This window comes from Macaca mulatta, chromosome 10, assembly GCF_049350105.2.
Source record: "Macaca mulatta isolate MMU2019108-1 chromosome 10, T2T-MMU8v2.0, whole genome shotgun sequence".
NCBI classification, from domain to species: Eukaryota; Metazoa; Chordata; class Mammalia; order Primates; family Cercopithecidae; genus Macaca; species Macaca mulatta.
The window spans coordinates 30,494,176-30,521,079 of record NC_133415.1 but is presented as its reverse complement, the minus strand read 5'-3'; the positions used below and the strand labels follow the sequence as shown (position 1 = coordinate 30,521,079).

Sequence of the window (26,904 nt, the reverse complement as noted above, 5' to 3'; positions counted from 1 at the left end):
GCAGCCAGGGCTTTGTCCTCAGTTGTATTTAGAATTTGGGATTCCTACAATCAGTGACTCTCTCCTTTTTGCACTTTCTCCCTCATTTTCCAGCCTCTCTACCAGCCACAAACTTTTACCTCAAGTGAGTTAAGCTCCAGACAAAATGAGCAGGGCCCCAACCCTCTCCTATCTCTGTTATCAATACTTTTTCGGTTCCTGTTTCCAGGCTGGGCTGCCTCATCCATTTTCAGTGCTGGGCTCAGGTCTAAATACATCATCTCTAGCAGGAAACGCAGAGACAGAGAAAAACGAAATGGCCCCAAACAGAAGGCACCAGGCAGAAGCCGTAGATGTGTGGGACCTGTGAGTGACTGCCTCACAGGCTCAAAGACGCAGTCTCTGGCTCCCAGGCTAGTAATAAATGCTTCCTGCGGATCCTTTGCATCCTCTCCCAGGAGGAGGCTGACCATGATGACTAGACACGGGACAGTCTTGACACAGTCCTTGGACCCTGGAGGAGGGGACACTCAGCCTCCCCCATTCTCCCTGTGTGTCCCTCATTCTCTGGTCATGTCTGTGTCCAGCATCACCTCAGGAGACCCTGCTCTTGTCTCATATCTGCTGCCAACACCTAAGGATCTGAGGCCCTGTCAGGAGTCTGTGGCTTGAAGCATGGCTGAGGCACTCCTGACAGCACATCCTCAGCCTGGTCACCTCTCCACGGGCAGCGACTTTATGCTTAGGGCACAGAGCCCTTCAGGATAAGCAATGAAATGGTCAGAGGGAGGATGACACCAGCTGTGCCTGGGTCAGCAGTTAAGAACCTACAAAATTCGGCTGGGTGTGGTGGCTCACTCCTGTAATCCCAGCACTTTGGGAGATGGAGGTGAGCGGATCACCTGAGGTCAGGAGTTCGAGACTGGCGTGGCCAACATGGCAAAACCCCATCTCTACTAAAAATGCAAAAATAAAGACAAAAATTAGATGGGCGTGGTGGCACGCACCTGCAGTCCACCTACTCAGGAGGCTGAGGCGCAAGAATCACCTGAACCTGGGTGGTGCAGGTTGCAGTGAGCTGAGATCCCACCTGGGCAACAGAGCCAGACTCCGCCTCAATTAAAAAAAAAAAAGAAAGAAAAAGGACCTATAGAATCCAACCACAGGAAGCCATGGAATCTCCTCCCAGGCTTGCATCTGTCAAGAACCCAAAGCTATACCTGCTTTTCCCTGTCTGCCCCCAGCCCCAGGCTGGCATCCCTCTTCTTGCCCTTTGAGGCCATGAGCCATCACCTTCTAACCTGGTCTGCTGGGCGTGACCCTCAGCTGTAGCTAAACATGCTCCCTGCTGGTCTCCTGCCCTCCGGACCCCAGGTTCCCTGGTGAGGGCTGATCTTCCTGGAGGAACAGGAAACCAGGGGGAGATGCTGTTCTGAGCAGAAATACACTCAGGATGGAGGGAGGTGAAGAGAGCTGGATATCTGTGGATCCTTGAGCTCCTGTGTGAGACTGCCAGGGTGTGGTTTGTTACCCAGATCAGGGGACACCTAAACAGTTGATGAGGGCAGAAGACAACAACCCTCATTTCTTAATCACTCAGTTACAGCGCCAGCCTAAGCCCCGTGTGCTCCTTGGGAGATTCTGAGTACGAGAAAAGGGAATGAAGATCGCTGGCTGTGCTGGGACTGAAATCAGATGATCAATGATCAAACCACACGGAACTCCCCAGAGCCTCCCTGCCATGGGTCTGTTCTCAGCCTGGCCCCACCATGGAGGGTCGCCCTTTCCTGACAGGTTGAGCAGGACTTGTCTGCTCAAGACTTTCTGAGTTTTCTTTCCTTTTTTCTTTTTCTTTTTTTTTTTTTTTGAAACGGAGTCTCGCTCTGTCGCCCAGGCTGGAGTGCAGTGGCGTGATCTCGGCTCACTGCAAGCTCCGCCTCCTGGGTTCATGCCATTCTCCTGCCTCAGCCTCCCGAGTAGCTGGGACTACAGGCGCCCGCCACCACACCCGGCTATTTTTTTTTTTTTTTTGTATTTTTAGTAGAGACGGGGTTTCACTGTGTTAGCCAGGATGGTCTCGATCTCCTGACCTTGTGATCCTTCCACCTCGGCCTCCCAAAGTGCTGGGATTACAAGCGTGAGCCATTGCGCCCAGCCACACCTGGACCCTGAGTTTTCTTTTCAAAATACCAATTTCTTCTTCCACACCTGATGGCTGATCTTCCAATATATTCACAATCTTTGGGGTGATATAGTCTAAAGCAGGGTTTCTGACCCCCACACTGTTGGTATTCTGTGGTTGGAGCTGTTCTGCTCATGGTAGGAGGGGTTTATGTAGGGGGTAGCAGCATCTCTTGCCTCTACCCAGTAGTTTCCTGTAACACCTTCCTCTCAGTTCTGACAACAAAACTGTCTCCAGATGCTGTTAAATGCTCCCTGCCTGGAGGGAAAAATCAGCCCACACGGACTGTCCATCACGGACACAGGGAAAGGAGGATGGATGAAGGAGAGGTAGGTTCCCCATCGGGGGTGAGTCTCAGACATCACAACTGGGTCTGCCACATCAGCCCAGTGGAGACCACTCAGTTAAAGAGCTTCCCTGAGCATCAGTAGTCTCTGGCCTGAGGACTAACCTGATGACCACCGCCAGTCCTAGGTGGTCAGCAGGCTGATGCTCCCACAGGGCTCCAGGCCCACAGGGAAGTGAGACAAGCTCCCTTTTCCTCCTGTTCCTGGGGATGAGCTAAGTCCTGGCCCGTGGCTTCTGCTGCTGCTGCTGTTCCCATGGGCCCAGGGGCATTTATGGCCCCTCCTGGGGATGGAGGTTCCTCTCTCCTTCTGTCCTCAGAGTCACACAGCTTCATAGTAAAAGGACTTCCAGGAAACAGAACATCTTGCTTCCTGCAGCTTAGGATATAGGGTCTCTCTGCACTGAAGTTCATGGTCTGAGGCAGCAGGTGCAGCTCTGACATCTGAGACCCACCTCTGATGGGGAACCTGTGTCTCCATCCTCCTCCTTTCCCTATGTCTATGATTTTCCAGAACAGTGTCTTTCTCTTTCTCTCATTGATCCTCAGTGAATTCCTGTATTTTTTTCATCCCAGACTATTCTTTTTAAGTAAAATTCTCTTCACGGAGACATACAATAAGCCGCCCATACCTTTAGTGTCAAGTTGGACACATATTGACATTTTCGACTATTCTCAAAAACTTCCCACCACTGAACCATCCAATCTGTGCCAAACTCCAGCAGGGCCTCAGAACCTTTCCATCCACCCTCCCTTCCTCTAGCGTCCTCCTAAACAGCCAGAAACACGCCCTCCTTCACTGCCGTGTGGTTTCCTTTCTTACAGTTTATAGATGGACCCACGCATCCTCCTCCCATGTTCTCAGCTGATCTGACTCCACCTTCTTCTTCTGAGAGTCACTCTGTTGGTGAATTTCATTCCACACCATAAAGGGCTTATTAATAGCTTTCTAGGTGGTTCCTAGCTCCTTTTGAGACAATTTTTTTCTTCCATGATCATTTCTCCATTAAAAAAAAACCCTAGATTATATTCATTTCATCTCATTTAAGCTGTATGTATTTTTTCTTGAGCTCCTAAAAGTGCAGAGTCGGCTTGGTGCTGGGTCTTCTGTCTGGAGGGGTCTCAGCCTTGTGGCCTCTCGTGGCTCAGCACGAACCAGTGCTGACACTCCCAGCGAGGGTCTATGTAGAAACACAGAGGTCCATCCCTGCCTGTGCATCCACATTATGTCTTCCTTACTACAACTGCAGCCTTTCCGCTGTCTGATCGATTTTTTAATTGATTGCTTTATTGTATATGTTGAAGGTATACACAATGATTTTATGGGATACACATAGTTAAGAGTTTACTAGAGTGACACAAATGAACATGATCCTCATCTCACATAGTTACCCAGTTTTGGTATTTTTGTGGCAAGAGCAGCTAACATCTCATTTTGTCTGAATCCCATATGCAGTACAATTTTAGTGCCTAGAGTCATTATACGTCCTTGGAGGAAGCACTGATGCTCACCAAAGAACGGGATTCATTAGATCTCTGGACCTGCTCAGCTTGCGTATCAGCTACATGGTGTCTTCTGACCTACACTGCCCGTTTCCTACCCTTCCCCCGTTCACTGTTCTGTTCTCCAGCTCTGTATGTTTGAGTTGACTGACAGTATTTTTCGGTTCTTGAGCTTGTGGCCTTCTTTAATCCTGACAACAGCTCTCTTGCTACTTCCCAGGGAGTGGATCCTGAACTGAGAGGGGGTGCACGTGTCCTGAGATAGGTCCCCAATTCATCAAATGAAAACAACGTAGGACAGTTATCATTGATTGAATTCAGTAAAACTGATGCAGAATGAATATGTGTGCCCTCCATATAATGTTGTTTATTTGAAATTCATTTAAGTAGGCATCCTATAGTTTATCTGGCAACGTCACACAAGTGTCACAGCCTGGAGGAGGCAGAGCTGGGCCTGGGTTCCCCGCCTGACACTAGGTCTAGGTTGTCACCCTCTTTATCAGGGTTTATCTGACACAGCTACCCCAAGCAAGCACGTCAGCCAGCACTAAATGCACGAGATATGATTCCCATTCAATGGCACCTACTCATTTCCCCAATTCATCATTTTATTGCCCTTCAAGTCTGCAGACTCAGGTTCTCCCCAGGGGCTGCCACAGCTTGAGCTCCGGACCAGGGACCCCGTGTGCTGTCCCAACCAGATGCAAGGGGCTCCTCATTCCTCTAACGGGGTGTTCCTCCAGGGGTGCATTAGGAGCTCAGGACACTCAGCCCAGCTCTCCCTCTGTCCAGTGAGAAACCAGACTCCAGGGTCCATGGTGTACTGGAGGCCGGTGGGCTGGGAGCAGGGGGAGACCCAGCCCGAGTGCCCAGGCCTTCCAGGACAGGGCTTGACAGCCTGGAAGGGGGACCACACTCTGAGTAGGGGACAGGAAAGTAGGACGCAGTTCTGGGAACAGCTTTCAGTTCTGGTGGCCACCCTGTTACCGCACTGGCCTCCCAACACTGTTGCTCATCAGAGAATCTCCTCCAGGGCGGGGGAGTTCCCAGGACTTCCCTAAAGATGACAGAGTGAGTTGGACAGGTGTATCACAGGCAGGAGCCCCGTGCACAGCTGTAAGGATAGAGGCATCTCAACAAAGGCCTCAGTTTGCTCTTTTCTGGAGGAGGAAATAGACAAAGGCAGGAGAGAAGCTGAGGGACTCGGTGGGTGTGGGCCCTGGAGCAGCGCTGGGTTCTGTGTCCTGTCCCTGAGGGTTCTGTGGGTGATCATACCTGGGAAGCCAGCCCCTGTTACAACCCTGTGTCATCTGCTCGCTGGGCTCAGCTGCTGTGTCCTCATAGCGCACCTGGGCACCCCTAGCCTGGCCTTCTCCACCCACCTGGGTAATGTGTTCAGGGGACTGTCAGTACTCAGGGCCTGTGGAGGGGCTGGGAGACAAGGGGAGGAGCTGATGGGCACGACAGGATGTCTCCACACCATTTTCTTTGCTCTAAAACCTACTAAAGGGAACTCAAGGGCCACCCATAGAAGTCCAGCTGGTCCCTGACATTTTGGAGGCACAATAGATTGACACCTGATCAATCTTAAGACTAGGAGGCTACTGGCAAGTAATGGTCACAGTGACAAATGAACCAGCTACATTGGGAGCTCACTCTATCCAACTCTGGAGCAAATGGTTGGACTCCCTGTAACTGTCACCCATGTGAACCACGCAAACCTGGGCCTGGCCCCTCATCCTATTGCTTCTGATTCTGTTCCTCTCCCTCTGCCCTCTTTTGACTTCTTGATCAAGTCTGAGTCCAGACTTGGACTCAGGGGGAGTGTGGCAGGGGGACAGTTCCATCCAAATCAACATCTATTTAGAGTAACAGCTACTAGAGTTTGAAACCAAGTCCTCAGTCGCACCCAAGTTATGGACATCTGGGGCCTCTCCCCATGGACTCTCCTCCTCCTTGACCTCACTCATACAGGTGACAACTGCTGGGAGTCAGGTGGGGTGACCTTTGGCTTATGAGACACACAGGTGTCCCTTTTCCTCCTTTACCAGGCATCCTGTAAGCTGTGACCTCAGACTTTGCATCGTATGTCACCCTGTCCTGGGTCTGAGGTTCAGTGGCCCCTCTGTGCTGACTCAGAGGTCTTCAGTGCCTGGTCATCTGGTCAGAGGGTCACCCATGCGTCTCCCCAGAGCACCAGCAATGTGGCTGCTGTGATGGGAACTGACACCAGCAGCTCCCAGGAGCATCCTTGACCTGTGGGGATGAATGGTCCTCAACCCTCAGGCTCTAGACCAGTCCTCAAGTTCCAGCCTGGCAGCTCAACTCCTGCTCCAAGTCCTGGGAGAAGAGACAGACCCCCATTCCCCAGCCCAGCCCAACCCCAGGTGTCACTGTCCTGCCTGTGTCTGTGAGTCCACTGTCACTTCTGTCCCCAGCCCCTGAGTGGGGGAAGGTCTCTGTTATCTGAGGATGTGTGAAAGTGCCTCAGAGGTTTTCAGCTGGGTCAACCTAACACAGCAATATCCTCCTGCTCTCGGCCAAAACCCAGCTTGGGAAAAATGGTAAGGAGAGAAGAAAGTGTGCTTAAATTCTGAGAGGTCCAGAGGTGAAAATGATTTTGAGCCCTGGGGCTTGGGATCCAGGCTCAGACCAGCTCCTGAGAACAACCTGGCCAGGCCCAGTTGCCTCTGTACATCTCCCAGGTACATGCCTTCTGTTTTTACTTCTGCCTGCCAGGGACTTTCTAGTTTCAGCACAAAAATGTTGAAACATAAATACAATAAAATCTTAAAAGAAGCCAGATAAAATTCTAAACTAATTATATTTTATGTAATAACTCAATGTAATTCAATACTGGTTTGTGATTTTCAAAATATCAGAAAATTAAAATGTGTGTGTGTATCTGGAGGCACTCTGCTACATTTCTGGGTCATAAGGAAGTCACAGGCTCTGGAAGCCTCACCTGGTGCAGAAGCAGGCAGGGATCAACAAGCCTGAGGTCTCAGAGAAGGGCAGGTCCCTAGTCTTCAACCCTAGGTCAGGGAGCACTCCCTGTGGGCCTGAACAGGGAGAAGCTCCTGGAACATGATGGGTTCAGGATGTGCGCTGAGGGACAGGGAAAGTTCTGGAACTTGTGCAAAGAAGATTTACAAGTGCTTTTCTATGGTTTTATTTTGGGACCAGGAAAAGATGGCTCATATCAAATTCCTAAGCTACGTCCTGAGGCTTTGTTCTTAAATTGCCACAAAGGATCATATTACAAATAACTTCAACAATTATTATTGTAGGCATTTTTGTGACAAATGTCTTTTCCATATTAAACCATTGGACACTGAGGCTCAGGGAGTTGGAATCACTCACTCAGCCCCAGTCCTCCAGGCTAAATGAGTCTTGTATTTCCTATGCTTGAGCTGAGCTTCTCAGTACAGGACAGGGGCTGCCCCCAGGGCGTGCACTCACCAGCTCCACCTGGGTGACCACCGAGTCCAGGGAGCGACCCCTCTCCTTTCATCACCTGGAATCTCATTCTCATCTTTACACAGGTCTTCCCCAGTGTCTCACTGACAGTAACCCTGTGTGTTACAGACGATAGTTCAGGACCTTTTGATCCCAGGGTCCTTCCAGGACAATCTCATCCTGATGCAGTAGTGAGGAAGGACTGGGGAGGCCACGCTCAGGGTGCTCAGGAAACCTCACACACAGGACCCTGGAGGAGGCCCTGGGGTGCCCAAGACAAAGCCAAAATGGACAGAGAATTCCTCTAAAGGGAGAATAGTGAGATGTGGTCTTGTTACACTTGGGACACACGGGCACTACTGCCCTCAAAAAAAAGCTCAAATTCAACACGGAGCCCCCATTTCACTTCTGTCTCAAGGTCTTAGGACAGTAGACCTAGGGCTGAGGCTCTTCCAAGAAAACAGGACTGGTCTAGACTCATAAGGGGAAGGACTCCCAGGGATGGAGGGGACATGGGTGTCCTTGTGGGCCACACTTTGCCGATGTCCTCAAAGAGGCTCAGCCAGCCCTTACCTCAGCACCCTTACTAATCTTAGTGCCAGTCCTTGGGGACAATTCCGAGGGGCAGAAGCCCCTGTTGCATACCCAGATGTGCCTGCTCACTGATCTGTCATATGGTGAGGTTCTGACCACAGGAGCATGCCACGCAGATGTACTTGAGCCAACTGCTGGCCCCTGCCTGATTTGCCTCTGCACAGAACTTCTCACTGCATATGTCTTCTGAGACTGCTGGGAAGAAAGAAAAGCAGGAGTCAGAGGCGCCCTGTCTGCTAGAGTCTGCACACTGCGTCTGTCCACCCAGCAACCTGGCTGTTTGGGCTCCAGTGGAAAGGCTAGTTGGCATCCAGATCTCAGCCCATCCTCTGGGCATCAGCAGGGCTCCTGGCCCACCCTACTCACCCATGCCCAGGAGCTTCCAGGAGCCCAACGAAAAGGCAGGGAATTGGCCTTTTCTTTTCTCATCAAGTAGATCATTGTCCTGGCCCAGCGATCAAATGAGCCTTCAGGGTTGCAACCCCCATGTCCCACAGCAAAGCTCTCTCACATATGAGAAGGCAGGGGCCACTGCGTCTGGCAGTAGAGCCCTCTGCTATGGAGCTGGAGCACTGGGTCAGAGAAAAGCATGTCTGAAGGTAAAGGTTTTGCTGGGGGTGTGTGTGCGCATGTGTGGGTGTGCGTTTGCGTGTGCATGCTCATGGCAACCGCACATCACCCTGAGAGTAAGAAAAACATTTCTTTTTTTAAAAACTGAAGAGTTTGACACCCAGCAGTGTGCCAAAGGGCACACAGGACACCTCTGACTCCTGTTTTTCTTTCTTCCCAGTAGTTACACTCACGCTGACTTGGCTTTACGTTGTTGTAGCTGTTGCCTCTGAATGGGCAGAGTGGCAGCTTCTAGGGCTTGTTTTTCATATTTGCCATCACCCCACTTCTCTGAGAGGATCATTTATGAGAATATACTGTCCACTGTGGAGAAAGGGCGTCCCCTAGACCAGCCTGACCATGAGTTTTGGCTGCAGGTGGAGGCCAGCCCCCAGCCTCCCTCACTCTACCCAGTGCCTACTCTGGGTTCTGAATCCAAACCAGCAGTGTCTTGGGTGAGTTTTCTGGGCAGCTCAACCTGGCTCAGACTGAGCAGAAGGGAGGGCAGGGGCAGGGGCTGTCACACCACACTCAGGTCTTGAAAGTAGAAAGGCTGTCTTGGCGGACAGATGTGTCCATTTGGGCAGGTGTGTCCTGGTGGGCAGGCATCTCTTGGTGGGCAGGTGTGTCCTGCTGACAGGTATGTCCTTGGACAGGTGTGTCCTTGGGCATGTGTGCACTGGTGGGCAGGTGTGTGGGGGGTGTGTCCTGATGAACAGGTGTGTCCTGAGTAGACAGGTGAGTCCATGGACAAGTGTATCCTTGGGCAAGTGTATCTTGGTGGGCATGTGTGTCCTGGCAAGCAAATTTGTCAGGGTGGGTAGGTGTGTTTTTGGGTAGTTGTGTCTGGGTGAGCAGGTGTTATCTTGGGTAGATGTGTCCTTGGGCAGGTGTATCCTGGTGGGTAGGTGTGTTCTGGTGGATAGGTGTGTCCTGGTAGATAGGTGTGTCCTGGTGGATAGGTGTGTTCTGGTGGATAGGTGTGTCCTGGTAGATAGGTGTGTCCTGGTGGATAGGTGTGTCCTGGTAGATAGGTGTGTTCTGGTGGATAGGTGTGTTCTGGGGAGCAGATGTGTCCTGGTGGATAGGTGTGTCCTGGTGGATGGCTGTGTCCTGGTGGATAGGTGTGTCCTGGTGGATAGGTGTGTTCTGGTGGATAGGTGTGTCCTGGTGGATAGGTGTCTCCTGGTGGATAGGTGTGTTCTGGTGGATAGGTGTGCCCTGGTGAGCAGGTGTGTCCTGGTGGATAGGTGTGTCCTGGTGGATGGGTGTGTTCTGGTGGGTAGGTGTGTCCTGGTGGATAGGTGTGTCCTGGTAGATAGGTGTCTCATGGTGGATAGGTGTGCCCTGGTGAGCAGGTGTGTCCTGGTGGATGGGTGTGTCCTGGTGGATAGGTGTGTTCTGGTGGATAGGTGTGCCCTGGTGAGCAGGTGTGTCCTGGTGGATAGGTGTGTCCTGGTGGATAGGTGTGTCCTGGTGGGTAGGTGTGCCCTGGTGAGCAGGTGTGTCCTGGTGGATAGGTGTGTCCTGGTGGATAGGTGTGTCCTGGTGGATGGCTGTGTCCTCGTGGATAGGTGTGTCCTGGTGGATAGGTGTGTCCTGGTGAGCAGGTGTGTCCTGGTGGATAGGTGTGTCCTGGTGGATAGGTGTGTTCAGGGGAGCAGGTGTGTTCTGGTGGATGGCTGTGTCCTGGTGGATAGGTGTGTCCTGGTGGATGGCTGTGTCCTGGTGGATAGGTGTGTCCTGGTGAGCAGGTGTGTCCTGGTGGATAGGTGTGTTCTGGGGAGCAGGTGTGTCCTGGTGGATAGGTGTGTCCTGGTGGATAGGTGTGTCCTGGTGGATGGCTGTGTCCTGGTGGATAGGTGTGTCCTGGTGAGCAGGTGTGTCCTGGTGGATAGGTGTGTCCTGGTGGATAGGTGTGTCCTGGTAGATAGGTGTCTCATGGTGGATAGGTGTGCCCTGGTGAGCAGGTGTGTCCTGGTGGATGGGTGTGTCCTGGTGGATAGGTGTGTTCTGGTGGATAGGTGTGCCCTGGTGAGCAGGTGTGTCCTGGTGGATAGGTGTGTCCTGGTGGATAGGTGTGTCCTGGTGGGTAGGTGTGCCCTGGTGAGCAGGTGTGTCCTGGTGGATAGGTGTGTCCTGGTGGATAGGTGTGTCCTGGTGGATGGCTGTGTCCTGGTGGATAGGTGTGTCCTGGTGGATAGGTGTGTCCTGGTGAGCAGGTGTGTCCTGGTGGATAGGTGTGTCCTGGTGGATAGGTGTGTTCAGGGGAGCAGGTGTGTTCTGGTGGATGGCTGTGTCCTGGTGGATAGGTGTGTCCTGGTGGATGGCTGTGTCCTGGTGGATAGGTGTGTCCTGGTGAGCAGGTGTGTCCTGGTGGATAGGTGTGTTCAGGGGAGCAGGTGTGTCCTGGTGGATAGGTGTGTCCTGGTAGATAGGTGTGTTCTGGGGAGCAGGTGTGTCCTGGTGGATGGCTGTGTCCTGGTGGATAGGTGTGTCCTGGTGGATGGCTGTGTCCTGGTGGATAGGTGTGTCCTGGTAGATAGGTGTGTTCTGGGGAGCAGGTGTGTCCTGGTGGATGGGTGTGTTCGGGGGAGCAGGTGTGTTCTGGTGGGCAGGTGTGTCCTTGAGGAGCTGTAGTCAGGTGGGCAGGTGTGTCCTTGGGCAGGTGTGTCGGGGTAGGCAAAGGTGATGGAGCAGGGAGTCAGAAGGACTCAGTGATGTCAGGACAGGGACGATGACCTGTCCAAACGAAAATAGCGGAGGTTGACTCTGGGTACCATGGGCTTCTTATTCTCTGGAGTTTTGACTGCTCTACTGTGAACACTAAGACCTGGCAGAGGGGAAGGAGCCTTCCACCTGAGGTTGGGAACTGCCCACTTCTGGCTAGAGAGTCAGATGCTTTGTAACATTTGTAAACAGTTCAGGTGTTCCCTGGACATCCACAGATGTTTCCTAAAAGACCAAGTGCCCAGCTGGCCTTAGAGTCAGGGATTTCAGGAGGTGGCTGCTGAGTGTAGGGATGCACAGAAGCTGCTGTGGAGTTCACTGTGCGTCTGTGCTCCATCACCCCCAAAACCACGCCCCTCCTGAAGCCCATGGGGAGCTGCCGTGGCAGCCCCAACCTACAAGTGACAAGTCTGAGCAGATACGGCCCAGCTCTGCCAGACACCTCAAAGGACTAATCTGGAAACAGTCTGTGAACCCAGGAGCCTCAATTCTGAGATTCCTTTGCTGTTTGGGGACTTTGTTATTCACGCCAAGAAGAAGATGAAATGGGCCTAATTGTGAAAGAGAGGAGATAGACCAGAGAGAGCCAGGTATAGCCTGGGCAAGACAGGGATGGAGAAAGGCATGGATGGGGATACAGGGAGAGATGGCTGAAAGAGCCTGCCAGGGCACAGGAGTGTTCTCCTGCCCAGCCTCTGTCCTCAGTTGCCAACATCCGGAACCTCAGGAGGCCGAGGCCAAGGGCGTCCACCCCCTCGTGCACAAGCCTCCATGATCCCAGTGCCTGACCCTCAATACTCAGCGCGTACTTTCCTGGGTTCTTAGCCATCTCAGGGCTAATGCAAGAGTTCTTTTGGTGCAGGGTGTGAGGAGAAGGTAAATGATACTGTGAGCTATCACAGTCGTTGCATGGGCTTCTCCTGGCATGTGGCTGACAAGGGTGTTAACTTCACCTTGACTTCCAGGGCTTGGGACCTGTCTCCCCTGGAATAACAATCTGCATTACTGGCTGGCTCTCCAACCACTATTTTAAGTGCTTCAAAGCTCTTCGCCATCCAGGTATGCAGGTATGTGAGTGTGAGTGTGTGCATGTGCGTGCGTGTGCACCTGCACGTGTACGTATGTATATGTGTGTTCATGTATGTTTGCTTGTCCTAGGGGAAAGGGGGTGAGCCGCACGGGAGGCAAAATCCAACAGGAAGAGGAAATTGAAACAGAGGCCGGTTCCCTCTCAAAACTCATAATGTGGATTCTGTGTCATGTCAGGACTGCTGGAAGAGAACCAAGGCCCCTTCCATCCAGCCCCACATCTGAAACCTCAGTGTCTCTGATCCAGCCAGGCACAGCAGCAGGCCTTGGAACCCACACTGTGCACTCAGACAGCCAACCTCCAGAGTATGCACCATCGTGCTCTGTGGAGCACACACTACTGTGCTCCCAAACAACCAGTGTATTGTTGAACACATCACATCCTTGGGAATTGCTTTTGGGTGGACCGATCCTCCATTCCCTTAAGGCCCCCCTCACCTTGCAGAATAAGCCTCTCTTTTGCACACGACGGCCCTGAAAGTATTTGCATGTAGCCTGAGTCCTAGCCCTCTACGTGCCGGGGTAAACACCTGTAGCTCTCTCAAGTGTGTCTGAAGAAGGACATGGCTGGTTTTTCATCCTCATAGGACAGCATTCTGGAGCCCTGGTGTGTCCCTGTCCCTCTAGGGGTGCAGAGCCCTGGAGACCAGAGACAGCAAATCCCCCAGAGGTCCTGGTCCCGAGTACCCGCCCATGCTTCTCTGCTCTGCAGGTGGGTCCCCTCTCCAGCTTGACAGCCTCTCCTCCCTTGTCACTCCTGTTTCCCAGGCCATTTCTCCTCATCCCTGGAAGAGGCTGGTCCCCAAACCCTGACAAATTGGATGGTCATAGGGTGGGAGTTACACCTGGTAGCTCCTAAAGGGAGAAGTTTCACTTCTTCCTGGTGGGTTCCTTGGGGTGACTGAGGTGGTGTTGGTTAACTCCTTCCTTCAACGGAGGGGAGCCTGTGAGGGGAGCCCAGGAAAGCCAAGAGAAGCCCTGGTCTCAGGGTCCAATCAGCAAGGGTGCACTGGGAGGAAGCATGGTGGGAGGGGTGTGCTGGGAGGAGTGAGCTGGGAGGGTACACCGGGAAGGGGCTGGGAAGGGTGTGCTGGGAGGGGACTGTGTGGGGTGCACTGGGAGAGTTGAACTGAGGGGGTGTGTGCTGGGAGGGGTGTACTGGAAGGACTGCGTTAGGAGGGGCACGATGGGAGGGGGCTGGGTGGGGTGTGTTGGGAAGGGTGAGTTGGGAGGGGGCTGGGAGGGGTGTGCTTGAAGGGGTGAGTTGGGAGGCAGTGTGCTGGGAGGGGTTCATTAGGAGGCATCTGGGAGGTGGTGCACTGGGGAGGGGTGCACTGAAAGCTGGAAGGTGGTGCACTGGGAAGGGTGCGTTGGGAGGAGTGTGCTGGGAGGCGGCTGGGAGAGGGCAGGGCCTGTGTCTATTATCACAGTTAGGGTGCTAGCAGAGAGCTTGGACAGAGCCTCAGAAGCTGCTGCTTTTCTGTCTCAGACCAGAGAAATGCTCCTGTAGTGGCCCTGGGCCCATTCATTGTTCTGGTCTGGCAGGTGGCTGCAGGCATGGCTGCTTGTGCCTGTCTGTCTCTGATTCCAGAAAAGACAGATGGCTGCACAGACCGCTGCTTCCTCCTGCCACCTTTCCTCTCCTCTCTCGCCTTCCTCCCCAGGGTCTCTGTGCACTCAGGGACACGCTGGGTGCGATCAAGGACCCTCATTCATCGCCACGGATCTATAAGCTGGGTATTGTGTTGCCTCATTTTGCAGAAGAGGACATGGAAGCCCCTAGATACACAGCTGCCCCAGGAGCAGGGCCAGCTACCAGCCCAGGCCTCTGGACTCCAGAGCTGTGCCATCAGCTGCTGCCATGCCTGCTCTCTGGAGCTGACTCAAGGACTGGAGGGAGTGTGCCAGCGCGCTATTCTGAGAGCCACAGGATTTCCTATGGTCTGGACTCCACAGAGCAGGCCTGAGCAGTCTCAGGTCCCGGTCCCTGCTTCCTTGGGAGTGAGACTTGCCAGCACCCATGATGGCAGTGGCGGGTTGTCCAAAGCGGCAGCTGCCACGGCTCCGGCTGCAGTGGGGCGCGGGCGCAGGCTGTGGGTCCGCCGGTGCGGGGTCCCAGTCACCCACCGGCGAGGAAACTGCACGGTCCGCTGCGGAGGGGACCCGGGACGGAGATGCGCCCAGGACGGTGTCGCGCTTGTGCTCGGAGCGCAGGGGCCGGGCCCCGAACACGAAAGCGGACCTGTGGCCTAGCTTCAGTGGCCCGGGGTGGGGAGCCGGAGTCGTCCGCTTCCCAGACCCGGCCACCTACGCGGCCGCTGCGCCTTCCCTGCCGTGGGAGCCAGGTTCCTGTGCCCAGGTGGGAGACTTCAGCGCGGGGCCACCTGAGGCTGCGTCCCCAGGATCCAGTCCGCATTGGAGTGACCGCCGAGCCTGGTGCTCCCCGCAGCAGCCAGGTCCGGGGCCGCAATCCATTCCCGGTGGCGCTCCCTGGCAGAGTCGCCAGCCAAGCCCGGCTGCAGCCGGGAACTTGTGGCGATGTCGCCCCCGCTCCGGACTCCCGCCCGGGCCCAGCAAGGGCTTGGAGCCCTGCCCCAGGCTGCAAGGCGGCAGAGAGGGCAGCGGGGGCAGCTGTGGGAGCAATGGCGGCAGTGGGTTCTCTGTTCCCCACGTCCCCAAGGCAGCCGATTGTACCACCTCTGCCCTCGCACCGCCGGGCAAGATCCTCTCCAGGCCCTGAGCCTCCGCGGCAGCCTCAGCCTCGCTCCCTGCCGTGCCCCTGGAGCTCTCGAGCACCTGGCCAAGGCGCAGTCGGCATTCGCGGGACCGGCCCTGGGAGCGGCAAGTTCGTGTTGAAGTGGCCAGGGCCGTCGTGCCACTTGCACCTCGCTCGCCGCCACTGCGGGGAGATACAGAGAAGGTGCACGGCCGGCCGGCAGAGGCTGTGCACTCTGTGCAGAGCCGGGGACAGGGGGGAGCTCCGCCCCTGCCAGTTGGCAGGGCTGGAGTTGCCCAGGCACTGCTGCAGCCACCCCGGTCTCAGTTGTGAGCCCAGACCTCCTGGTGCTCTCTGGGGGAGAGGGCCACCCCCCATCACAGCAGACTCAGGGATGTCTGCTGCCACTGCCTGGCGTCTCCCTGCTCCTGGGCTGGCTTACATCTCAGAGAGGACCAAGCCCAGGCCCTGTTGCAGCCCTAGGCTCAGGGCAATGTTGACACGCTGGCCTCCTCCTATCTCGGTCCCTCCAGTATTTTAGCCCTGACACCTCCAAGGTCACCTGGGAGCCTCTTGGGGCAGGGCCTGAGGCCTGGTGTGGTCTCCGTGGCACAGGAGAGGCCAAGACGGATGAGAAGCGGGAAGACAAATGCATGGATGAACGCAGAGCACCTGACCCAGGCTGCATTGTTCACTTCTATTCACACGAAACCAGTGAATGCAGGAGACAGCCAGAGAGAGGAGATGGTCCAGCCACGGTGTCTCTTCGTGGAGGTCACTGTGTCCTCGGGGCTGCATCTCTCTCCAGATTTGGAATTCCACTCCCTGCCTGATTGCTGCTTGAAAGCCTGGTTCTGAGACTGTTTGGTGCTGAGCCTCAGGAATTCTAGAACCTCCAAAGCATACTGCCCTCCTGCCCACTCTTTCCCCCTCAGCCCCCCTGCCAGCTCTCTCAGCCCATAAATCATCCTCATCAGAAATGCGGAGTTGTGAAGCAAAGTGATAGAAAAATTCTCAAGTTTGATAAATGTTTTGCACATCATTTGAGGTTTTCTGAACTTCTAATTTGTGAGTGCTCTGCTGGGCTTGTCCTCTACCTTTAGTGGGCATGGCTGGCCACCAGCCCCGTCCAGGGTGTGTTTGCAGACAGAAACACCGAGTCATCTGTGTCAGTTCGCCTGATGGATTCTGCGCAGGCAAAAAGGAGCAGAGCCCTGGGAGGCTTCCTCCTTGGTTCTGTGTCCTGCTGCTGCCACGCAACTCCCAAGAAGCTCACGGTGTGGTGCCCACCTCTTACAGCCAGGAGTTAGTGTGAGCCACGGGGAGAGTCACCCTAACCCCCTTTGTTTAAGGAGCCATGAGGTGATTCAGAACAAGGAGCCCCAGCTGTGAAGCCCTGTCCATGGGCACATGTGCGCGCGTGCGCACACACACACACACACACACACACACACACACGTTGTAATTTATAGCATCTATGAATAGCCAAAACAGAAAGTCCATTCTTGTGATGGAAGGAGGTGGGGGAGAGGCATTCTGGAAACACCTTGGCCTGGTGCAGACATAAAGCCTGGGTGAGCTCATAAATCCCTCATCCTGATGGTCATGATGCAGCTGGGTGGTGATGTGACCCAGTGCTAGCTAGAAATGTGGCAGATGGGATAGGGCCACTGCCAGGCATGCAGCAGGCTTGGAGCCCACCTGCTTAGGCTGAGGAGGAGGTGGGAGAAGGAAAAGAAAGGAAGGCGGTTGAGAGGGTTGGAGTAAAGGGGGAGGGAGGGAGAGAGAGAGAGAGGAGAGAGAGGAGGGGGGGGGAGAGAGAGAGAGAGAGAGAGAGAGAGAGGCTGTTGCCAGGAAAAACAGGCAACTCTTGGAAACCATTTCTCCAGGATGGAAGCCAGCCTCTCTCTTAAGCTCATGGAGAGACACAGAGAGCAAGCGTGCGCTTTTTGGGGCTTGTCCGTGGAAGAAGCTGGAGGGTGACGCTCTTAGCCCCTGGCTGGCCATGGTTATTTTGGACGGTCCTCAGGCAGTGGTGCGTGTGCCAAGGGAGAGATGAGGGCTAGAGTCCCAGGATCTCATGAGCCCCAAAAGCACGACCCAGATTCCGGGTGCTGCAAGAGGAAGCTTGCAACCTGATAGGACTCTGATGGCAGAGGAAAGACCAGGACACCTGAAGTTGATGCCTGGGGGCTCTGCTCCTATGTCAGGGCTGGGCAGATCTGAGGACCGTGGTGTGTTAGAAAACAAGTCACAAAATTCTGCACTTTATAGCATCTTGGGGCCATAGACACCTTCAAAGATCTGATGAAAGCCATGGACCAGAAATTACTGAAATACCCAAACGTGTGAATGCCCAGGGGTTCACAGACCCTCTACCTCCAAAAGACTCAGACATCCGGATGCTGTACAAACATCTCAAGGTTCACAGATTATTTCCGTCTCAAATACTCAGACACCCAAATGCCATGGTGCTAACGGAGTGCACAGACTGTGTCTCCCAAATACCCAGACCCCAGATGCTGTGGAGCTTCAAGGGAGTGCATAGCCCTTAGCACTGAGGCCAGAGACGAGGCTACAGAGTTCTGCCCTCTCTGCTGCTGGGTTTCCTCTTAGTTCTCTCCCTCCTTCTTCTTCTTCTTCATTCCCTCCTCTCCTTCCTGCCTATTCCTATTTCCTTTCTTCTTTGAGCTGCAGCTCCACATGGGCAGGAAGCGGCCCTCTGAGCAACATCTATGAACATTGAAGAAAACCTTGGTTGAGATGGCAAAGCAGAGACAAGTTTTGGTTCTGATCATGCACAACCCCTGAGGCCCCTCAAGGTTCCCTGGGGTGGCACTTACACACCCTGACCTCACATCAGCAATAGACAGGGGCCACACAAGCCCGGGCCTTGAGGCTGTGCTGTGCTGCCTGCTACAGGAGCCAGTCCCTGCCCCTCCCTGCAGCCTGCACACAGCGTGCCCCAGGTGTGCCCCCAAACTCTGCCCCGTCACCCCTCTCCCTGCAGCCTGGGGGTGTTGAGGGCTGCGCCTCCTCCCTGGCACATGGCTGACCCCTCATGGCATGTCTGTGGTTTGGCTTGTCACCCGTGGGCTGCAGCTCTGACCATCAGAAATAAATGGGTACATTGGTGACTTAACCTCACGCTCTGCATCTACAGGGAAAGGAGAGAATGAAATACAGGCTCATGCAAACACAAAAACCCCTTGAGGTGATTGACAGTGAGTGGGAAGAACAGGGTCTGTAGAAACCTTAGCACCAGCAGCCCATGGGGTGGACCAAGTGGGCAGTGCTCTGTCTTGGGAAGAGTACAGGCAGGTCTTGGTGGCCATCTCTCCCTCCAGGTGCTTCAGAGACCGGACTCTGAGTCACACATGGCCTTCCAGCCCTGGACTTGTATAATTCTCATATTGACAATGTAGGGGTTGTCTGGAGTCCTGCCACAGTTTCCTCTTTGGAACCAGAAAGCCTCTTTTCTGCTTTCCAGCTGCTTGGAACCCCATGACTGCACGCAGACATGGTGAGCTCTGAGGAACTCAGAGCCCTTGGCAGCTGTTGAAGACATCCTGAAGAACCCCTGCGCCCAGCCTGGCCTAAACCCTGAAGGTGCTCAGCTGTGTGTCTGTGGCAGCCACTTCAGGCCATTGGTGGGGGCGCCTGCTGCTTCCTCGCCTGGCCGCAGCTGCTCATTCACTCCAGAATCTCCCTACCACAGGAAGAGCAGAAGCGGGATCCTTTCCTGGGTCTTCTGGATAAGCAAGAAGTACAGGCACCTCTGGCTCTTTGGGAAACCTTCAGTGGGTGCCTCGGGACCGCTGAAGAGACAGACGAGCCTTCACGGTGAGTAGGAGAGGGGCACCGAGCAAACAGGCTCCATGGTGCAGCTCTCCCTTAAATAATGCCCCTGCCTCCCGCTGCAGGGCTCAACCTCTCTGGTCTAGAAGGTCTCAGATGTGCACAAGTCCTCCAGGAGAAAGCCCAGAGTCACACAGAAGGACTTTGACTGAGCCTCGGGGTTCCTCCTCAGAGACCCAGGCCAGCTACTAGGTGGCTGCTGAGTGAGGCCTGTGTGTGGGGAGTGCCTGGGCCTTTCTCTGGGGCACGTGGGTCCAGGGAGCCTTCGTCTCTGCCACACATGCTGGGAGCAGCTTGTGGTGTAACATGTTTTACCCAACAAGTTGTTTATAAACTGGATTTCAGTAATGGGGATCCCAGTTCACAGCTGTGTCATTTTTAAAGGTACCCTGCATTATGGTCAAGTGGAATGCTTTTCACAAAGGGGGTGTCCTGTGTGCCATTACCTGGTTCTGCTGGTTTTGGCTTGGGGACCCCAGAGCAGGCAGAGAAGGGTCTTGTGTTGATGAGGATGTGCAGGTCTCACTGGGGCAAGTCAAGGCAGCAGCACCATTGAGAAAGTGGCCCTAGTCCCTGGCAGTAAGTGGTTGGGGCTCCAGGATCCAGCCCTGGCACTCCTGGTCTGTGGAGGAGGTGTGGGGCCAGATGTGATCATGAGAGCACAGCCTGAAGAGAACATTGCCCTTTGTGGCTCTTAGGAGGAGACCCAGGGCATAGACCAGTGACAAGAAGATGACCTGGGAAGATGTGGGCCCTGGAGCCCCAGAGGGCCTCTGCCTGTCCCGAGGATCACATGACAACCATCGTCAGGGTCCTCTATCCTCTGGCGCTCACTCTTTCGCTGTTGTCCCTCCCAGAGTCTCTGAGTGTCCATGTTACACCCTTCTCTGGGGTCTTTTTTCCAGCACCAGCTCCAGGAGCAGGTTCACACTGTGTGCCCAGAGTGGGGCTTGCGTGGCTGAGTGGAGAAGAACAGATTTATAAGAAGAGCTCTCTGCCCAGGGTGTGGGGGGGGGAGTGATGAAATGTGGGCATTTGGGCTCCACTAGGGGCCTCGGGGAGCAAGCCTGGAGAGGTTTCCCACAGCCTGGACTCCTCCTTTCAATCTGCTCCCCTCCCTCTCCTCACTAGGGCTCAGGCAAGGTGAGGGCTCAGGGCTGCTTGAAGAGCCTGCATAGACTCAGGGTCTCCAGCTCATTCATTGTTCCCAAACTCTGTAAGGGCTGTCTTTGAAATTGCCCTGGGCACATGGAAATAGATGCTCCTACAATTAAGAGATTAGGGGCAATTCGCCCCTTGAAAGGTGTTAGTTGCCTCTCAGTGCCTGAGTGAGGAGGGAGAATTAGGAATCAGGAGCCCACCCGGGGCTCCCTTCTCCTCACTCTCAAAATTGTACGTGGTGTCTACATTGCCCTGGAGTTTATGCCTGAGATTGGTGAATAGTTTTAATTAGTTTATTGTTTTCTCTTTGCAATCTATGTGAGTGAGGGACTGACAGGAAGATGGAGGCCCAGAGGGAGAGGCTGGGCTCTAGGGCAGGTCCTGGCAGTCTGGGCTCAGGCTTTGGTCAGCCAGGGAGAAGAAAGAGGGGGCAGTTCCTGGTGCCTTGGAAGGAGGCGCTGCCCTGTCCCTGTAAGTTGCCTGCTCTGCTGCCCCCAGGGGAGGCTCTTCAAGGAGACCAAGCTCCAGGAATGCCCTGTAAACCACACAGTGAGCTGGGCAGGTGAGTCCAGCGGGAGGAGGGCTGTGTGGAGACCTGTGGCTCAGGTGCTTAGTGGCGTGGATACTGCCCAGCCCCATCCTTTTTGGGGAGGACAAAGTTGGCACTAGAGGAGACAGGATGCATAGGTGCATCTGGGCCTCAGGCAGCAGGGGCACCATGGCCTGTGCCGTGGATCCCAGCTGGGAGCCACCTGCGACCCTGAGCTGGATCCCTCTGTCCCTGCTCACTGTGACCAGCAGCTTTGCCTCATAGGTTCTTGGAAAGCCAAAGAACAGCCCCACCCAAGTCCAACCCCTCCCAGGGTCAGCTTTTCAGGTAGGGGTTAGAGTCAGGGCTTGGGTAGCCCAGGGTGGGAGGCTGGTTTGCATGAAGCATTCCCCCTCACCTGTGGCTGATAGAGGGAGTAGGAGGGCCTTCGGCAGCCCAGGCCCAGCTGAGGGTCCTCAGGATGCAGAGCTGTGTGAGGGTCCCCACCATGGCCTGGGCTCCTCCCCCTCTCTCCCTTCTCATTCACTGCACAGGTATCAGGGCTGTGGATGAAAGGAATGAGGGCTCTAAGTGTTCCCTTTTCCACTGACCCACCTCTTTTCATCTTGTGTCTGTCCAGATATCAGGGTTCTGGGCCCTGTCTGTCCTGAGTTAGCTGTGTACATTGTTCAAGTCTATGGGGCAGATGAGTACCAGCTCCTGTACTGGAAGCAGCAGCAAGGCTGGGTGTGGGTCTGTGTCCTGGTACCAGCAATTCCTGGCAGTTCTCCCAAACTCCTCATCTATGACACAGTCATCAGTCTGCACAGGTCCCAGTCTGGTTCTTGGGCGCCCGGTTGAGGATCACGGCCTCCCTGAGCATCTCTGGGCTCCAGGCGGAGGACAAGGCTGATTCTTATGCTCCGATTGGGACACAAGCATCCATGCTCATGAAGTCCTACCACCCAGTGGAAAAGTGGGAGAAAAACCTGCTGTCTGCCCAGGGAAAAGGCATCCCTGTCCAGCCCCGCCCCTTGGCCAAGTCCGCTGATTAACACTGCGTGGTCACATTTTAGAGTTTCAGATCCACACAAGTGAACATAGTCTAGAAAATGCATCCCTCTTCTCTCAATTCTACCCACACATTCTACTCTTAGCAGCAGTACACTGTCATATGGCCTCATATTGAGAAAAATGCATCCATACCAGGGTCAGGCTGGCCTGGGAGCCAGTCTGTGATGGGTCAAGACAGGACTAGGGACAAAGAGTCCACTGTGTCTGACCCAGGACAGTCGGCTACCAGAGGCCTGTCCATCCATAGCATTCACTGAGAATCTACTGTGTGCCAGGCTCAGGGTGAGGGGCTTAGGACACAGGGAGGACAAGAGCGAAAGGGTTCCTGACCTCATGGAGCTGACAGCAGGTAGTAGAAGAGAAAAGACAATCAAGTAAAAATATCGATGCAGTAAGATGCCTTCACAGTGAGGAGAGGAGGGCTTGGGTGGGGAAGGGTAGAGAAGTCATTAAAGGGTTGGACAAGAAGGACACAGGATCTGAGTAAAGTCTGTGAAGAAAAGTCCAGATGCCTCCGAGAAGGTGGACAAGGAGGTGGGAAGCACGAAGGCAGTAGGACCAGCTGAGGTCACTGGGAGAGAATGGTCAGATTTAGCGTGTGTTTCTGGGGAAGAGGCACTGAAGCCTGGGGGAGGGGAGAGGCTCAAGGCTGGCCTTAGACCTGAATGGGTCTTGTGTTTGGTAGTGTGATCGTTTTCCCAATGTTGATTCTACCCATTCATGAGGATGGGATGTGTTTTTATTTGTTTGTGTAATCTATGATTTCTTTCAGCAGTGTTTCGTAGTTTTCTTTGTAGAGGTCTTTCACTTCCTTGGTTAAGTATATTCCTAAGTATTTTTCTTTTTGCTGCTATTTGTAAAAGAGGTTGAGTTCTTGATTTGATTCTCAGCTTGGTTGCTGTTGTACCGCAGAGCTTCTGATTTGTGTAGCTTCATTTCATATTCTGAAACATCGCTGAATTCATTTACCAGTTCTAGGAGCTTTTTGGATGAGTCTTTAAGGTTTCCTAGGTTATGTTCATATTATCAGCAAACAATGACAGTTTTACTTCCTCTTTACCAATTTGGATGCCCTTAATTTCTTTCTCTTGTCTGATTGCTCTGGCTAAGACTTCTTGTACTATGTTGAACAGAAGTGGTGAAAGTGGGCACTCTTGTCTTCTTCCACTTCTCAGGGGAAATGCTTTCAACTGTTTTCTATTCAGTATAATACTGGCTGTGGGTTTGTAATAGAGGACTTTTTTTTTTTTACCATAAGGTATGTCTCTTCTATGCCAGTTTTGCAGAGGGTTTTAATCATGAAGTAATGCTGGATTTTGTCAAGTGCTTTTTCTGCATCTATTGAGATAATCATGTGATTTTTTTTCCTGTTTATGTGGTATATCACATTTATTGACTTGTGTATGTTAAACCATCCCTGCATCCCTGGTAAGAAACCCACTTCATCCATGGTGGACTATGATTTGATAGCTGTTGGATTTGGTTAGGTAGTATTTTGTTTAGGATTTTTGCATTTATATTCATCAGGGGTATTGATCTGTAGTTTTCCTGTTTTGTTAGGTCCTATCCTCATTTTGGTTTTAGGGTGACACTGGCTTCATAGAATAATTTAGGAAGGATTCCCTCTTTCTCCCTCCTGTGGATTACTGTAATAGTCATGGTTCTCCAGAGGGACAGAACTAATGGAATATATATATGAGTTTATTAAGTATTAACTCACATGATCATGAGTCCCACAATAGGCCGTCTGCAGGCTGAGGAACAAGGAGAGCCAGTCCAAGTTCCAAAACCAAAGAACTTGGAGTCCGATGTTCAAGAGCAGGAAGCATCCAGCACAGGAGAAAGATGTAGGCTGGGAGACTAAGCCAGTCTCTCTTTTCACATTTTTCTGTCTGCTTGTATTCTAGCCATGCTGGCAGCTCATTAGATGGCACGCACCCAGATTAAGGGTCCGCCTTTCCCAGCCCATTGACTCAAATGTTAATCTCTTTTGGCAACAGCCTCACAGACACACCCAGGATCAATACTTTGCATCCTTCAATCCAGTCAAGTTGACACTCTATATTAACCATCATAATTAGTGTCATAGACTTGGTACCAATTCTTTCAATGTCTGATAGAATTCAAATGTGAATCTCTCTGGTCCTGGACTTTTTTTGGTTGGCTTTTTAAATTATCCTTTCAATCTTGCTGCTTTTTATTGGTCTGCTCAGAGTTTCTATATCCTCCTGGTTTGATCTAGGAGGGTTGTATATATATAGAAATCTGTCCATCTCTTCTAGGTTTTATAGTTTGTTTACATAGAGGTGTTCATAGTAACCTAATATAATCTTTTATATTTCTGTGGTATCAGTGGTAAAATCTGTTTCATTTCTATTTGAGCTTTTGTGGATCTTCTCTCTTCTTTTCTTGGTTAATCTCATTAATGGTCTATTAATTTTATTTATCTCTTCAAAGAATCTATTTTTGTTTTATTTATTTTTTGTATTGTTTTTCTTTCAATTTTATTTTGTTCTGCTCTGATATTGTTATTTCTTTTTTTCTGCTGGGTTTGGGTTTGCATTGTTCTTGATTCTCCAGTTCCATGAGGTGTGACCTTAAATTGTCTATTTGTGCTCTTTCAGACACGTTCATGTATGTATTTCATGCGAAACTTTTCTGTAAGCACTTCCTTTGCTGTATCCTGGAGGTTTTGATAGGTTGTATCAAGATTTAGTACAACTACAACCTTACTATTGACCAATATTTTTTAATTCTTGAGAGTGTGACCTCATTGAATCCTGACAACAGCTTAATGATTGCTTTTCATGCAGTAGGCCCTGGTTAGAGAGGGAGTGCTTGTGGCCTGGAGGTAGGATTCTGCAATTTATCAAATAAAAACACTGGAGGTCAAATTTGAATTCAGTAAAACAATGACAAAGAATTAGTATGTGTGTCTCCCACATGATATTTTTCATTTGAAATACAAACTTACCTGGGTGCCCTGTAGTTTATCTGCCAACTCCTCACACGGTTCAAATCCTGGAAGAGACAGAGCTGGGGCTGGCCTTCTCTTCCTCATGCCAGGTCTATGAGCTGAACCTCAAAGACAGAGTTTCTCTAACACAGCTACCCTCACGTGAGCACCAGTTAGTAGTAAATACACAGTATATGATTCCCAATCAATAATGCCTACTCACTTCCCTAATTCTTCTTTCTGTTATTCTTCAAGTGTGCAGACTCTGGACCTCCCCAGGGGTTGCTACAGCCAGAGTTCTGGATGAGGGACCTCGTAAGTTTTTCAAAACCAGACGCAAGGGTGCTCCTTGGTCCCCACACAGCGGGGCTTAAGCCAGGGGTAAATAAATAACATGTAAGAGACAGAAGGGCTCAGCCTGCCTCTCCTTCTGTCCAGTGAGAGACCAAATTCCAGGATCCTTTTGATGCTGAAGGTGGATGGGCTGAGAGCAAGGGGAGACCCACCTTGAGAGCCCAGAGCTTCCAGGACAGGACTTGGCAGTCTGAAAAGGGGCCACAATCTTGAGTGGGGAAGAAGCAGGCATCTCTGGGCACAGGCCTGCATTTATGGTGGCTTCCCCTTCACCAAACTGGGCTCCCTGCTCTGATGTCTGTCAGAGAATCCCCTTCAGTGAGACCAAGATCCAAGGACTTTACTAAAAATAGCAGCATGGACCGGACAGATATGTCATGGCACAGGAATTCTGTTCAGAGTAATAAGTACAAATGCAGCTTAACAAGGGCCCTCACAGTCATATCTTTCATGCAGAAGAAAATAGACAAAGGTAGAGAGAAACTGTAGGGGTCAGTTGGTCTGCTACTGGGGCAGCACTGTGTGCTGTAGGCTTGTCCTTGAGGGGTCTACAGATAAGAACAACTGGGAAACCATCCTGCTGTCACCCTGTATCATCTGCTCACTGCTCACTGGCCTCAACTGCTGTGTCCTCACAGGGAACCAGATTCAGCCAACCTGGCCTTCTCCACCCCACCTGGGAAATGTATTCCAGTGACTGTTTGGACTGAGGTTCTATGAAGGGCCTGGCAGACAAGAAGAGGGGGCTGATTTGAGTGAAGAAAGCATTGCACACCCTTTCCTTTCATCTAAAACCCATTAATGGAAACTCTGGAACATCCATAGAAGTCTAGCTGGTCTCCTAAATTTGAGAGTTATGAAGGTTTCATTCCTGATCAATCTACAGGGAGAGGAGCCATAGGCAGCAGGTGGTCAGAGTGAGGGAGAAACTGGCTTCCTTGAGAGACTTATCAACACAGCCACCAACTCTGGGACAAATGGGGTCACTTGCTGTAACAGTCACCCCAAACTACTCACAGGAGCCTGAGCCTAGTCCCCTTGAGCCTAGTCCCCTCACCTTATTGCTTCTGATTCTGGTCCGTGCTTCTGTTTCCCCTGGACTCCTTGCCCATGTCTGAGTCCAGGGTGGCAGGGGTAGCTCCATCCCAGTCAACATCTACAGAGAAGTCTACATCTACAGCTACTATGGCTTGCAGCAGAGTCCACAGGTAAACCCATGAGGGCCTCTTCTGCTCCCCAATCCCCTCACACAGGTGACCACTACTGTGGGTCTGGTGGAGTAGCCCCCTGGCCCCTGGAGAACACAAGATATTTATTCATCTCTAACAACAGGCATATAGTTTAGGGGGTATGAGTGGGTGTGGAGCAGAGTTGCTCTTCCAGATGCAAAGCAGTAAGACTAAGGCTACAGAAAATCATTTCACAAAACTCCACACCCTTTCATGGTAAAAACACTCAACAAACTATGAACAGAAGGAAACTACATCAACATAGTAAAGGCCATCTATGAAAATCCCACAACTAACATCATATGCAATCTGAAAGACCAAAGGTATGTTTTTGCTATATCTATCAGCAGCAAAACAACAATGCACATTTTCACCACTTCTATTCAAAACAGTATTGGATGACCTAGCTGGAGCAATTAGGCAAGAAAAATAAACAGAATAAAAATTAGAAATAAAAAGTAAAATTATCTCTGTTTTCATTTGACTTAATGTCTATGTAGAATACCCTTAAAAGTCTCACACACACACACACACAC

At 52.3% G+C, this 26,904-nt stretch overlaps 1 protein-coding gene across 1 annotated transcript in view; it reads left to right on the top strand.

Annotated features, from left to right (window-relative positions):
- The window catches only part of LOC106996055 (immunoglobulin lambda-1 light chain-like), an 801,838-nt gene that overhangs the window by 7,144 nt on the left and 767,790 nt on the right, over positions 1-26,904 (top strand). The window contains exon 3 of the mRNA XM_077950588.1: positions 16,507-16,516. Coding sequence (XP_077806714.1) covers positions 16,507-16,516 — 10 coding nt within the window. The remainder of the gene's footprint in view (positions 1-16,506; positions 16,517-26,904) is intronic.